We start from the raw sequence: 14816 nt of genomic DNA, 5'->3' as shown, positions 1-14816 counted from the left end.
TCACTAGGGAAGTGGAAAGACTTGTTTGCCAGATGTTAGGAACTGAATATAGGCCTGTTCAACATGGCAGCTTAAAACTGTGTTTAGGGTTCTTACTGATGGAATGTACCCAGTGAGACAGTACAGAAGAAAGGAAAAACACAATTTGTATGCATAGAAATAAAATAAAGGTTGGGAATACACCTTCAGATCTCTAGATCTTGCCCAATTAGATTGATTCCACTTGCTTGTTTATTTTCAAGTTCTTTATTTGGAACTGGCCAGCACTTTCCCAATTCTATTGGTAGTTGTAATTTTAGCAGCCTCTAGTGTGTTCCAGAGCGGTGCCTTTCAAAGTCTTTTGACTGCAATCCACAGTAAGAAATACATTTTGTACAACCATTTAATATATGATATGCATGCCTAATGATTTCCATTTAAAAAATACTGGTTATGACTCATTGGTTTCATATCCCATTAATAGGTCAATAATTGCAGTATAAAAAAATGGCCTAAGATTCTGGTATTGCTGCATATATCACTAATATTTTAATTTCTTCATAGTGTTTCCTCCTTCTCCTCTAGATCTAGGAGCTCACGATGCTATTTCTTAATTTGTTGGAGCCATTACAATTTCAGCTTCTGCTTTAAAACCTGGAGCATATAAAGTGTTCCTCAAGCCTGCCATGGGTCTCATTTTCCTAGTACTTAAAGGTGTTTACTTTCTGTCTGGCATCCTCAACTTCTCTCTTCTAAGGCCCAGATCTTTCAGTATAAAGGATGAAGAGGAAACATTTGGGAAAAAAATGTTTTGAAATGATAATAACCCAGCTTCTGCTTATGGGAAATAATTGAAGCAGAACTTATATTCTTTTTGAAAACATAGCTGGCTGAGTTGCTGCAATGTTAAGGCTATAGACTTATTAACTTCCTAAAACGGAATGAGAAGTACAAACATGCTTTCAAGTGTGTTTAAGAAAATACAGAAGTTTCTTAAATCAGATTGTATTTATTAAAAACGGAATACAAAATACCCTCGAATTCAAAGATCGCCTCTTACAATGTTTATCCCCTAACAGATTAGTTGTAAAGAAAAAAGTTAATCATTTGAAGGGAGGTAATCAAAGTTTTAAGAATTACACATCTGGGGGTGCCTGGCTGGCTCAGTCAGTAGAGCATCTGGGACTCTTGATCCCAGGGTTGTGAGTTCAAGCCCCACATTAGGTGTGCAGCCTACTTTAAAAAAAAAAAGAAAAAACTGTACATCTTGTTGCAGACCGAGTTTATTCAAGCTCTGAGAGCTCAATATGTTCTTCCAAGTTTTCAACCGTTAGTAGCCCAAACCGATTGCTTCCCTCGTACCAGCATTTAGTGTCTGAGGTGGTTCCCACTCTGTTCTTTGACCAGCTGGTACCTTGTTTCTTCTGCCTTTTTTTTTTTGAATTTGATTTACCCTTTGGTAGGAATAATTCGGCAGAGGCATATGACCTTGTGGCATTGAACAGATGTTCATAAAGTTGCTTCGCCTCAGGGCACACGCTCAGGAGACTTTCTACAGAAGTCGATGTTAGCAGTTGTCGGCACAGTCCGTGTACCAGGCTTCCACTGTACAGTCTGTCTCACGGGAGAGGAAAAGAGTGTTGTTAAAGCATATATTCAGTGGAGAACTTTTGCTCATTAACATGGCTTTAACAAGTGCAGCTAAACACTTAGCTCTTCAATACAATTAGTACTAAAATTACTTAAAAACCTGTTCCTTGAAGGAAGGAACTGAGTTGTTAGTACAAATTTGGCTGGTGATATTTAAAAACTCTTTGTCAACAAGTGAGACAGATGCCTGCTGGTTCTGCAACCAGCTGAAAGTTGAGCAGGCCTCTTACCACTTCAAAGAAAAGGAATTAAAAACGTCTGATAAACCAAATGGGCAGTCTGCTGAAATATGAGAAAATTTAGTGGCATCGTTTGCAAGCTCACTGATTCACCTGCACTGAGAATCTACTGCAGGAATGTAAGATGTGGTTAACTGGAAGCCACAAATTTAATACATAACTTACTGCCAGAGTTGATCAACTGGTGCCTTAGCAACTAATGCAGAACCATCATTTAATCAGTGTAAGACCATCATTTAAAAAGCTTTAGTAAAGCTGAGATGCAAAAACAGTCCTGCTGAAATCATTATGAAGAGAACTGTTTGGTCTTGTTTTTTCCCCTGTTTTGTCGTAAAGGGATTTGTGGTAGCTAGAGAGGATCCAGTCTAGAATGACCTCAATTATTTAATGAAAGGCACAAAAAAGACAAAATAAATAAATAAAAAGGAAAGGCATAAAGAATCCATAGGTCAAAGGCTAGTTAATCTTATTGGGTAGAAGGTTCTAGGGTTGACTCAGATTATCAGGTCCAGAGATGTATTAACACTATTTACTGCTAGGAAGCTTTATACCTTAAAACACTTAAAAGTCACACCAGCAGATTTTATATGTCTCCAAACATACATCATTCATTTATTTGACAAATATTTGAGTTTTCCCTAAATGCTAGGCACTGGGGCTACAAAAGTAAATAGCTAAGTGCCTTCCTCACAGAGCTTCCATTCAAGTGGAGAGAGACAAAGTGTATCTCTAATCTCCACTCCATTTGCTAACAATCTCCCCTTTATTCTTCCTCTCACCCTCCCTCTGGGATCTCCTGGATGTCCAATCCACTGAACGTAGTACCCACACCCTACTGCTATCCTTTCTTTCTTACCAGCTTAAACTCCATACTCAAACATGATAATCCCTTCCCGGCATACAGGCTGCCTCTCCCTTCTTCATACTCACCTGGCAAAACAAAAACCCTAAATAAAGTCCACTTAAGTGTCTAGGAGTCATCTTATTAGAATAAAAGCTCCGTGACAGCAGAGATTAAAAAGAAATATTTTGTTCACTACACCCTACCACAGAGTAGGCATTTAATAAATATTTGAACAAGTGTATGAACAGTATGCCATGTGTTAAGAAATGCAAATACAAAAATCCAAAAGAGTAATAGGACTACAGTGACTGGAAGTAGAGAGTAATATTCCAGGAGGATAATCAGAAAGAGGCTTTATAAAGTGATACTTGATCAAAGGCCTGAGAGAAATGAAGGAAAGAGTTCTATCCTACCAACAACTGCCTCTTTTTTTACTTTAAGGGACTGGCTTTTTAATCTTTGACCTAATCATGGCAATTTTCTTTGGGAATATGGACAAAAATTTACATGTTTCCAGCTCTTCAGCTATAATAGCGATCCAAGACCAATTATACTAAGATTAATTTTTAGAAATTTATTTGCTTTAAGTATAAATAAAAGTATTTACTTCTGTGTGCAGCCATCTGAACTAGTTTCCCGTGGTGCTTACCGAGTTAGGTCTGGTTCCGGGAGAGGAGCGGACAGCAGCTGATTGAGATACATCCCCATCTGCAGACAGCACTGCCACTGACAGAAGATGTGAGCTGTGTCTAAGTCCAGTCTCGTGCCCGGCCGTGTCTGCTCCTTCACTCTCTGGAACTCTTCATACAACATCCTAGCACCATCCTCCCGCAGATCTTCCTTATCTAGACAAAGAAACAACCCGAGGGCAGTATTTCCAAAAACACTGTATAGCTTGTAATTTTCTCTCTCTATAAAACTTTGAATTCCATAAAGAAAAAAATTAGTTTAAATAACCAAAATGCTTTTCTCTTCTGGCTCTTTACTATTTTAACGTCAATGTAAAAGCCTTGCTGTATACATTGAAATATTTATACTGAAATGCCTTTTTAATGACAACCTAACTTCATTCAACCCTAAATTATTTATTTTTTTCCTTAAAATAGTATCTCTGACTTAAAATACATCTGCTTCTGAACTCTCCAAACCCAAAATCTGTCTCTCTGAAAAATACAAATTACTATTAAATATCCTTCTCTTCACTGTTCTCGTTCACTAAGTTTCCTTCCATGGAGACCCGCCCCTTGCTGTAGTGCACTTACACAGCCTGTGTTCAAAGCACACTTTAACCTCTGCTTTATGGGAGGAAAACAAAAGCATGACTGACTCGAGACTATGGCAAATCATCTACTTCACATAGCGGAGGTTAAGAGGCAAGAAGCAACAAGCCTAGGCAATGAGGAGTGCTGTTTGCGTTCAGCTGTAAGCTCCTGCAGGTTTGAGTAGGGGCGTGCAAAATGATGTTGGACCAACTTGAAAGTAATGAAAAGGAGGCCCACCTTTTACCCATTAGCGAGCAGCAAGGCACTGAGCCTGCCTGGGTGCAGGGTCCACAATTCCTAAAAGAAAAGAAACAGACCCTTGACGTGCCCCTTCTGTTGGACTCAGGTAAAAAGTTAACAGGCTTGTGCTCTGAGAATGTTCTTAAACTACAGTATTATTCAATGGGTGGAAATACCCTAAAGTTGTGTTTTCACTAGTAGTGGGCGTTAACTCATTCAGTTGGCTCTTATAAGAAGAGTCGCTTCTGACAACTGTTCTCACACTTGGGGTGTCCTGGAGTCTGTACCAGTTCACTCTTTCCTTTAATGTGTTTTAAAAAAGTAAACTCCAGTGTAGCACTGTCCAACAGAACTCTCAGCAATGACGGAAGTGTTTTGTGTCTCTGCTGTCCAATTCAGTAACCTCTAGCCATATGTGGCTACTGAGCACTTCAAATGTGGCCAAGAAGCTGAAGTTTTCATTTAAAGAGCCACACGTGGCTAATGGCCATTAGATTAGATATCAGACAGCATAGATTAGATATCAGACAGCACTGTTCTGGGTGTGGTGATTGTTATATGTGTTTAGATAAGGAGTTACAGCATTCATAATCTTTTAAAGGGAATAATTCTATTAAAGAATTGTAGTGCTCCAAGACATCAGCATTTATTTCACCTGATACTTACATGCAGCTGAAACTACCTTAAAGGGTATTTCTCTAACAGAAAAAAAAAGTTACTATTTCTGTCATCACTAACACACTAATTGAAACTTACAGTGGAGAAAAAGTAAAACAACAGCACAAGCACGAATATTTACTATGGCTGTAGGAATTCAGAAGCTTTACCGATGGACAGTTTTACATAAATTTCTAGTGATGATCTTGCCGCTGTATTGATGCTCGGGAATAGGGATAGGGTACTTGGAGTCCAGAATGTAACTGGCACGTTACACATGCACACTTCGTGTGGGATGAGGCAGTAGCAGCATACCTTCACTGCTGTGCCCTTGGAGTCAAGCACTCCAGCACTGAGCCTGGCACACAGAAGTGCTCAAAAACATCTGCCAGTGAATGAATGATATTTTGGTGGCTCCACCCCTAAGTTCTGAATACAACCGATGGGAGTAAACAACGAAGAATATTTTTGTTTGTTTCTTTAAACTTGCAATTATATGCAAGCAATGTGCAAAACTTTACTCCTGGAATTTCCAGATACCTACCAGGGCTGTTGATTATGACATGTAAGGGCCCCATCAGCATCCCTAGCAGTAAGGCCTGCAGGTGATGTAGCTTTGCCTTGGCCTCTGTGTGCTGCAACCAGTAGCAACTGACTGAAACGAGCAACTTCAATGAAGAAGGGATTGGCTCCAGGATGGTCTGTTTCACCTTCAGGGTTTCTAACAGAAGTATCTGCCTTTTGGCCAAGGAGAGCTGAAAATACATACCGAACATCCCACAAGTTACTTTGGGGAATGTCTCCCCCACCCCAAGTATAAAGAGACTTTAGTGCAGATGAATTGCTCTGTCAGTTTCTTACCTTCCTGTGGAAAGAAAGAAATTAGCCACACTCAAAGCATTTAAAAACACTGGGTGCCTAAAAATATGGTTGAATGGATATATTGTGTACTCCCACTACACGGCCCTTGCTCATGTCACTCCACCCTCCATGTAGGCTGGTGAACATCTTCAGTGCACGTCACTTGGAAAGCTTAAAAATTTCAGTCCTCAGGTCCCACACCCTGAATTTTGATTCAGTAAATGTGAGAGCAACCAAGGAATCTGCATTTTAACTATTCTGCGTTGAGAGACAAAGATCTATACTCAACCCTATTCTTAACTGCCAGTGACTACGGAGGCCCTACCTTCTTCACGATGCCATTTCTGATCACCTCTGGAAGGCAAACTTAGATTATATGCACCCTCTGTGGCATATCATACAGCCTTCTATTTGTTTGGGTCTTGTCTCATGTCCCTACCCAGTTGAATGTTTTATTTTGTCTTTTTGTTTTCCCACACAGGGCTTGTTCCAGGGTGGCTGCTTGTAGGTGAGAGGTATATTCAAGGGAGATGGGAATATTTAAGGACTACCTGCATTGTGCTTGCACTAACACACCCCACTCACTTCTACTCCATGCGTTAGAGTACACTTCAAATAAAAGGGAGTTAACAGCTATGAGGGGTTTGGGCTTCTTGAAATAACTTTACCTTAATGAATCTTAAGGACCTTCTAGGTCACACACTTAAACAAATAAGGAAATTTGTACTATTAACAGGGCACCTTCAGGAGGACTTTACCACCAAACTTTAAGAAAGAAAAAACGGGGCGCCTGGGTGGCTCAGTTGTTGAGCGTCCAACTTCAACTCAGGTCATGATCTCGTGGTTCATGAGTTCAAGCCCCACGTCCAGCTCTGTGCTGACAGCTCGGAGCCTGGAACCTGCTTTAGAGTCTGTGTCTCCCTCTTTCTCCACCCCTCCTCTGCTCATGCTGTCTCTCTGTCTCAAAAATGAATAAACACTAAAAAAATTAAAAAAAAAAAAAAAAGAAAAAACTGGTGTTCCTAGTGTCTGCATGCAGCCAGAAAAGGATTTCTTTCTTAACTTTATGTAAGGATGAGACACATTTCTCAGTACCTAAAACCTAGTTTGTAGTCAAATCAGTGTGTTGACAGCTGGGAATGGACATGGCAACCTGAAATAAAACATCATAATTGATAAAATAGTTTCACCATCGATGCATGAAAGCATTAAATATAATTTATAAAACTCATTTTAAACTTTTGATACTGTGATAAAACTTTTTTTTTTTTGAGAGCGTGAGTGTGGGGGGGGCGGGTAGGCAGAGACAGTGAGGGGGAGACAGAATCTTAAGCAGGCTCCGTGCTATTGGCACAGAGCCCCACATGGGGCTCCAACCCACAAAGCCTTGTGATCATGATATGAGCGGACTCAGAGTTGGACGCTTAACTGACTGAACCACAGTATCACCCCGATACTGTGATAAACTTTTTAAAATTAGAAATATGCAAGATGCTTTACAGTCTAAGCCATCACTCTTACGGGAAATAACAAGTACTTAAAACAAAAACTTTATGATCTCAACTGGTAGGAAAATACACCAAGTAAAGCTAAAAAAATACATGAGTTCTTTTCTGACATATAATGCTTAAATTATTGAATTGTCTACAATTCAATTACAAATTACAATTTTTATGAACAAAGTAGGGTTTGGGCTTTGACTTTAGAAATGTTCTGTCTCTCATTAACTGTACAGCATTGGGCAAGTTTCTGAGCTTTTCTACCATCAATCTGATTATCTGTAAATGGGCATTACAATGAATTACACAAGATGTTTCATGGAACCCACCAGTTCTTAGCCCCTTCCAAAAGAGGAATGACTCTGCTCACAGCCCTTAAATTTGGTTAGGTTTTAGCCCAGTGACAACTTCCCCTTACCCCAGAGGGGAAGGAAAGCACAAGCCGGTAGAAGAAGATCCCACAGAGAAGCAGAGACACCCAGAGAGAGGCTGGTCGTGGCGCTTACTCCCAAAGAAAGACCCACTTGCATCTCTCCTTATAATTAGCCTCTCATTGGTTAACTTGAATGGATCTCTATCCACTGCAGCTAATAACCAAATGAAAACCCTATCCTATGTGGTTACTGTGAGAATTAAATAAGTATAAAGTTGCTATTACAACCGTTGGCACAAAGCAGATAAAGTATTATTACTGCCTCATGTTAAGAAAAACAAAATGACTAGAGAACTATCACAAGATTTCTCTTATACCTGCATTTGTCTTTGGAATCACATTTGCACTTGATACCATTTTGAATTATCCTGGGCTATAGGCGCCTGGGTGGCTCAGTCAGTTTAGCGTCTGACTGTTGATTTCGGCTCAGGTCGTGATCTCATGGTTCGTGCTTTAAGCTCCACGTTGGGGTCTAGGCTGATGGCATGGAGCCTGCTTCGGATTCTCTCCCTCTTTCTCTCTCTCTCTGCCCCTCCCCCACTCATATCCTCTCTCTCTCTCTCTCTCTCTCTCTCTCTCAAAGAAACTTAAAAAAAAAAAAAGAATTGGGGTGCCTGAGTAGTTTAGTTGGTTGAGTGGTACAACTCTTGATTTCAGCTCAGGTCATGATCTCATGGTTAGTGAATTCGAGACCTGCGTCAGGCTCTGTGTTGACAGTGTAGAGCCTGCTTGGGATTCTCTCACTGTCCCTCTATCTCTGCCTCTCTCCTGCTCTCAAAAATAAATAAGAAAAAAGAATTATCATGGGCTAATTAGAGCTAGTAACACTGAACTAAGTACAGGATTGATTAGTTTATGCCTAGGAAAAGCTGAAAGATACGACCACAAAGAAAGTGAACCAGACTTTCACCCTACTTTGAATACAGGTAAGTGATGAGAACACTTGTCATCTCCACTTAGCAAAGAGTATAATCAGCATGTTACACTCATGGACTCAGCTGGATTTTCTTTCATATGAGGGAAAAAGTGCCTTGATCCTATGTTGCACCATACACAAAAAAATAAATTGTAGACAGACTGTAGATCTAAATATGAAAGACAAAAAAACTGTCATGACCTTGGAGTAGGTAATAATTTTTTAAGTAGGTTATAGAAGTGATAACTATAAATAATAAAAATTTAAATTGGACTCTATTAAGATTCTGTTCATCAAAACATACTCCAGTGAAAAGACAACTACACTATGCAAGAGTCTGTTGACAATACATATTATTTGACAAAGGACACATATATAGAAATAAGCAAAAAGCCAACAGAAAAATGGGCAAAAGACCTTGAACAGAAACTTCACGTGTCCAACGGATACATAAAAGGTGCTCACATAAGTCATCAGAGAAATACAAATTAACACCCACCAAATTGGTTAAAATGATGCCACTATCCAACCATCAGAATAGCTAAAAAAAAAAAAATTTTTTTAAGGATAAAAAATACCAGGTGTCAGCAAGGGTATAAAGTAAGAGCAACTTTCATAAGCTGCTGGTGGGAATACTAAATGGTTAAACCACCTTGCAAGACCATTTGGCAACGTCTCTTGTAAACTAAACATGCATATCCCACGACCTAGCAATTCCACTCTTAGTAGTATCTGCAACAGATAGAGTATCCATATTTTCAAGAAATGATGTGCACTAGCATGTTCATAGCACTATTCATAATTGCCCAAACTGCAAACTACCCAAATGCCCATCACCTGCAACATGGAAAGATCAATTGTGGTAAATTCCCACAATGTGGTAACACGGCAATGAGAAATTAGTGATCTGCAGCTACTCACAGTGATCTAAACCTCACGAACTTTGAATAAAAGAAGCTAGATGAAAGGATTCACGTTACAGGATTCCATATCTATAAAAATATAAAAACAGTTAAAACTATTCAGTGTTATTACAGGTCCGGATAGCGATTACAGGAGGTGGGAGAGGGGGTACTGCAAATGGACATTAGGGAAAGCTGCTGGGATGCTGATAATGAGTCTTCATCTGGACATTCTCTACATGGAAGTGTCAAGTTGGTGACAATTCATCAAGCTCTACACTCATCTGTGTACTTCGCTGTGTGTTCGTACTCAGGGAGGAAGACTTTTTGGAGTGATGCATACGTTCGTTATTTTAATTGCAAGGATGGATTCACAGACGTAAACATACATCAAACTCATCAAAGTGCACACTTTAAACATGGGCCCTTCACTGTACATCGTTTTTCAATAGAGCCATAAAAAGTTTTAGAAAAACTCTCCACAGCACCATTTATGTTGTGAGGAGAAATGTAATTGCAACAAACGTCACCCTTTAGAATTCTGCTAATTTCAATTTTATTGCTGTGGGTAAAGTTTTAACAAATCCCTTCTGTTTGGAATTTGACTTACGCTCAACTTTCTAGTTCTGAAACCCTAGAAATGTGATAAAGTTAGCTGTGTTACTTAGCATGGTAAAAAGGACTCTTGTAAAACTGCATCTAGATTTGAACTATAAATGAACCATAAACACCAGATGGGGACATCATATCACAGGGCTTCCCTGAGTGCAGTGACTTGTAATTAGGCACGGCCCTTGAGGGGCATAGCTCGGAAACTGTGTTTATGGAATTGTTAGAAGAAAGGAGTGGGGAAAGGAGGCCAGTGAGACTTTTTCTTTCTTTAAGTGAGATAGAATTCACATATTTTAACATTCACCCTTTCAAGGTGATTTTAGTATATTTATAAGCTTGTGCAACCATCACTAATTCCAGAACATTTTGGCACCCCAAAAAGAAACCCTGTTCCCCTTAGTAGTCATTCCCCATTGCCAAGGAGGCTCTGGTACCCAGCTAATATGGATGTCATTTCCTCCTGCCTGAGCTGGTACTAATGGGGAGACTAGAGAGGTTATTCTCTGTTCAGCACTGTAGGCCAGGGATTGCCATTACTGACATTTTGGGCTGGATAATTCCTTGTGGGCAGCTGTCTTGTGCATTTTAAGATGTTTAGCAGCATTCTTGGCCTCTCCCACTAGAGGCCAGTAGCAACACCCTCCCCCTCCTCCAACCACCTAGGCAGTGATAATCAAAAGTGTCTCCAGACATTGCCAAATGCCCCCCGGGGAAGGGGGGGCAGGGTAAGGGGACAAAATCACCCCAGCGGAGAACCAGTGGTGTAGACTGTTCCAAAAAACTCCCACAGGAAAGAAAAGCTTCATTCAAACCTGCTGGGAAGCAATGGTTGCTATCCTATATCCTTGAGTAGACTGGTACCAGGAGTGGTCTGTGACAGTCTCATGAATCGGAATATTAGTTGGATTTAAGAAAACTCCCAATAGGGGTGCCTGAATGGTTCAGTCAGTTGAGCGCCCAACTTTTGATTTCAGCTCAGGTCAAATGACCCCAGGATCATGGGATCGAGCCCCATGTCAGGCTCTGCATTGAACATGGAGCCTGCTTGGAATTCTCTCTCTCCCTCTGCCCCTCTTTCTGCTCGCGCTCACTCTCTCAAAAAACAAACAAACGAAAACAAAAGAAAAAACTCCAAATAGGCCCTGCAATTGGTATAAATTTATCTGCATTTAATCTGTACATTTAATTGTGTTAGCCTAAGCAGTTCCATATATATTTGCAATTTTCAATATATTTATGTAAACAAAAAAATAAACGCTTGGATCCATAATTTTTTTTTTTTTAACCTTCAAAAGGGGGTTGGTCTGAGTGTTACTCAGGTTTAAACAACACTGAATTAGGCAAAGAATCCTGTTTTCAATATCAAACTAATCATCATGAGGCCATAAACCTAATGCGTAAAAAAACAGGTCCTCATAGATAAAAATGAAAAATTAAGACCCAAGCATATTAATCTTATTAGTTGAAACCTGATGCAGTCTAAGATATCAGCTACGCCTATGACAAATGCCTACCAACGCACACTGTTTTTGTAGCTCAGAATTTTTTCCTTTGCCTTTTTTTTTAAAGGCACACACCCCCAATTTATGAATAGCTAATGTCAACAGAGTAGTAGTAATAACTGCACAGATAACACAGACTACTGAAGTAGAGTGGAAATGGCAGATTGGGAGCTAAAAGACCTACAACTGGGTCCTAGCACTGCACCTCTCTGGCTGAGGTATCACACACTCACCTATTTTGAGTCCTAGCTTTCTCAGCTACGAATGGGGGGGGGGGGCGGGGGGAGTAGCAACCAACCTCATTTGGTTACATTACGAGAGATAGTATACATGAAAGCACGTTTTAACCCGTGAAGTACTTTACAAAAATGACATTAGTGTTACAAACGCTTACCTCAGTCAATTTGCTTAAGTCAGAATAATCCTTGGGCAGTTCTACTGCATTAACAATTGATGTCTTGATATTTTTATTAATCCTTTCCACTTCGCTGAAAGCTGGAGGCTGAGAAGGCAACGCATTCCAGGACACATTTTCCAGATGTGGGGAAGCATTCAAAAGAAGCCCATAGATGATTTGACGGATGGGCAGAGATATTCTGTGGGCATTTGGTTGCTGCATATTTTCCACCTGTGTGTGAAGAATGGTCCGTCTTAGCACCAAAGCGTCGCTGATGAAAGGAGATAGCTGGCCTTTGGCCAATGCCACTAATACCCATTCTGGTAAATCCAGATTCAAGGCGGCAGGACAGGCATAAGTACCATACTGGAAGAAGTCCTGCAACTTCACCTGGGATTGCTGGTATTCTTCCATGGAACAGCAGAGAATTTCCTTCACATTTTCTCGATCCTTTTTTGGGAGATATTTCAGAACGTTATCTAGTGCTTCGGTAGGGTTGGCAAAATGAGATAACCAATTCAGAAGTCCCAAAACTCGGTGGTGTCTCCTCCCCTTTGAACTGGTAGCTCCAAGAGGCAGACGGACTTTACTTAAGAATGTGTCCATGATGGGTAGATTGATATGATCATTTCCACACAGCACCGCAAAGAGAGGTAAGAGAGCTTTATTCATATTGCTGAAGTGACGGCAGAGTGCGTCAATGGAAAAGCATTTGGCAGGGATATAGCAGTCTCCTGTGCCTTTGATAGTGCTCACATTTCTCCACTGAAAGCTATTCAGTGGGCAAAACCCAGTTTTTAGGTCAAAAATGCAAAAGTCACTATCTGACGATAACACAGGGCAATTCCAATGATTAGCCAGTGTCATAATGTCCCGATCTGCTTCTGAAAAGCATTGGACAAAACACACCTGTAGCTTGATTAAAACCTGTATGAACACTTCCCGGATGAGTAAGGGACACACATACCCACCCCCACCAACAGAAAGGGAATGAGCCATCTGGATCTTCTCTCTGGCTCGATCCTTTAAAGTTTTAAGCTTTTTATCTGAAATGTCACATCCTCCGTCTAACACAACATATGGACAGATATTACAAGCAAACAGTGATTCAAAGAATTTTTGTACAACATCTGCAAAAGAGTCATAGTCCCCTCCATATCGAAGTTCCAAGTTTGAGTTGAAGCAAAGCCGGTGGAAGAGAGCATAGCCGTCAATGACAATTTTTGTGTCCCGCACCTTCAAATCAGTGAAGAACTCATTACTATGATCTTCTACAAAACTCATTAGTCCTCGGATACCCATGATGACTGAAGAACTGCCTAATTAAAACAACGGAACACACTTTCAATTGGTGCTCTTTACTGGGGACCAAGTTATCATTCCCAGCACCAAAAATCAACAGCAAATGTCACGAACAGCTCTTTAACCAATATATTAGGTATCAGCATCTCAGTTCTTACCTAGATGCTCAGGCACCACCGACTAGCTGAGTGCATTTTCATTCTCTTTTGCTTTCCCCGTATGTTACAAGGCACAAGTGCAATGGTTTCATGGACTTTAACCTATGGATAGAGACGGGGGCTCTAAAAGAGAATCCATTAAAGTCCATTACTGACAGACTAATAGAGACTACTGTGGACTTTGATATTGAGATAGATAACCATCACCGTCTTCCAACAAAGAATATTTTTGTGGGGTCAAGGTAAAACGTCTTAAGCTATAAAAATGATACCCTCCTCGATCTCATAATTAATAAATCAGGGAGCACAAGGCTTCAGTTAACTAAAGTGTGTAGGGTCAATGATACGGATCCAGTTTTTCTTTACTGACAATCAGGGTCTGGGAATTTCTTTTAGGCCTTGGCTTGTGGTCCCATCTTAATTGGCAATGTTTTGAGTAAGGATAATTACTGCTTCATGCCTGGAAGAACTTAAAACTCTCCAGTTTCACCTTAACCAGAGGCTCTTTTCATCTTCTCATCTTTGCATTATCCGGCTCAGTACCAAGAATATCGTTCCCCATCTGGCTACCTGAAGTCATAGGGTGTGTATTACTAGTATTTCCTTTGGCCTCACGCTCCAATACAGCTCAGCATGGCATGGTTACCGATTCTGTCTTTATTTAAAATAATGAGATTTTGTCAATCATGTATTTCTTTTGCATTATTTTTGACGTTTAAATACACTGCATTAAAATATATGTATCTGGATTACAGACTTCGGGGGCACCTCTTTGCATTCTGCGCCCAATTCAATTCACCCCAGTTTTGGCCCTTCCTTATCCAGTATAGTAGTCATTTATTTATAAGTGGGTCTTGTGAAATACATGCGAACAGAGGGAGGCCGTGTCAACTCATCCTAAACTAATTACAGGACCTTGCAATAGCTGTTGAACAAATGCTTGCTGGATGGGAGAAAGGCGCACAAAACGTTTGCTGTAAGTCGTCAAACACAGGCTTCCGTACGTGACGCCACCCCAGCCCTTACAACCCGCTACCCGGACCAGCGGCAGAGCCCACCTGCACGGTCCCCCCAGAGGACCAGCCCCTCCACTAAAAGACTGGAGGAGCCAAGGGAGTCCTGGAAACGCCTGCACGTGAGTCCAACCTCAAGAGCGGGAACCGGAAGCCTCCGCGTATGACGTCACTGGGAAGCTCGGTTCCATGAAGCCAGGGGTGCCACACCGCGCCGGGGGAACAGGTGCTCCCGGGCCCCGAGACGTCAGGTCGCTAAGGAAGGCCGGGAAGTAATCTCCGAAATGGCCGCTGTCATGTTAGTGAAGCCGGGCGGGTCGGGCCTCTTCCCCTTTCCCCGCCCATTTGGG

The 14816-nt window shown here is 40.9% G+C and overlaps 2 protein-coding genes across 6 annotated transcripts in view; one reads left to right on the top strand and one right to left on the bottom strand.

Moving 5' to 3' along the window:
- ATP2C1 (ATPase secretory pathway Ca2+ transporting 1) overlaps nucleotides 1–3914 on the top strand; it is a 173516-nt gene extending 169602 nt beyond the window's left edge. For both annotated transcript variants that reach the window (XM_019810711.3, XM_011286227.4), the window contains exon 28: nucleotides 3332–3914. In XM_019810711.3, coding sequence (XP_019666270.1) covers nucleotides 3332–3403 — 72 coding nt within the window. In that variant the 3' untranslated portion in view covers nucleotides 3404–3914. The remainder of the gene's footprint in view (nucleotides 1–3331) is intronic.
- ASTE1 (asteroid homolog 1) lies at nucleotides 969–14805 on the bottom strand. Of its 4 annotated transcripts, none has more exons than XM_019810713.3 (6): nucleotides 14512–14805; nucleotides 13454–13576; nucleotides 11991–13312; nucleotides 5416–5626; nucleotides 3362–3557; nucleotides 969–1593 (listed from the first exon to the last, which is right to left on the bottom strand). In XM_019810713.3, the coding sequence occupies exons 3-6, from the start codon at nucleotides 13293–13295 to the stop codon at nucleotides 1263–1265; spliced, it is 2043 nt and encodes a 680-aa protein (XP_019666272.2). In that variant the 5' UTR covers nucleotides 13296–13312; nucleotides 13454–13576; nucleotides 14512–14805; the 3' UTR covers nucleotides 969–1262. The 4 variants fall into 4 exon arrangements, with proteins under 4 accessions (XP_019666272.2, XP_019666271.2, XP_019666273.2 ...); XM_019810712.3 differs by having other exon boundaries at nucleotides 13454–13555; XM_019810714.3 differs by lacking the exon at nucleotides 13454–13576 and having other exon boundaries at nucleotides 14600–14805.
- Nucleotides 14806–14816: the final 11 nt, after the last annotated feature.

This window comes from Felis catus, chromosome C2 (assembly GCF_018350175.1).
Source record: "Felis catus isolate Fca126 chromosome C2, F.catus_Fca126_mat1.0, whole genome shotgun sequence".
Lineage (NCBI taxonomy): Eukaryota > Metazoa > Chordata > Mammalia > Carnivora > Felidae > Felis > Felis catus.
The sequence above is the reverse complement of the archived record's forward strand: the minus strand, read 5'-3'. Positions and strand labels throughout refer to the sequence as shown.

Coding starts and splice junctions, on each gene's coding strand:
- ASTE1 (XM_019810713.3), bottom strand. CDS start 13,295: ATGGGTATCCGAGGACTAATGAGTTTTGTAGAAGATCATAGTAATGAG. Junction 5,627..11,990: donor ACTTAAGCAAATTGACTGAG/GTAAGCGTTTGT, acceptor ATGTATTTTCAG/CTCTCCTTGGCCAAAAGGCA. Junction 1,594..3,361: donor CCGGAACCAGACCTAACTCG/GTAAGCACCACG, acceptor CCCGTGAGACAG/ACTGTACAGTGGAAGCCTGG.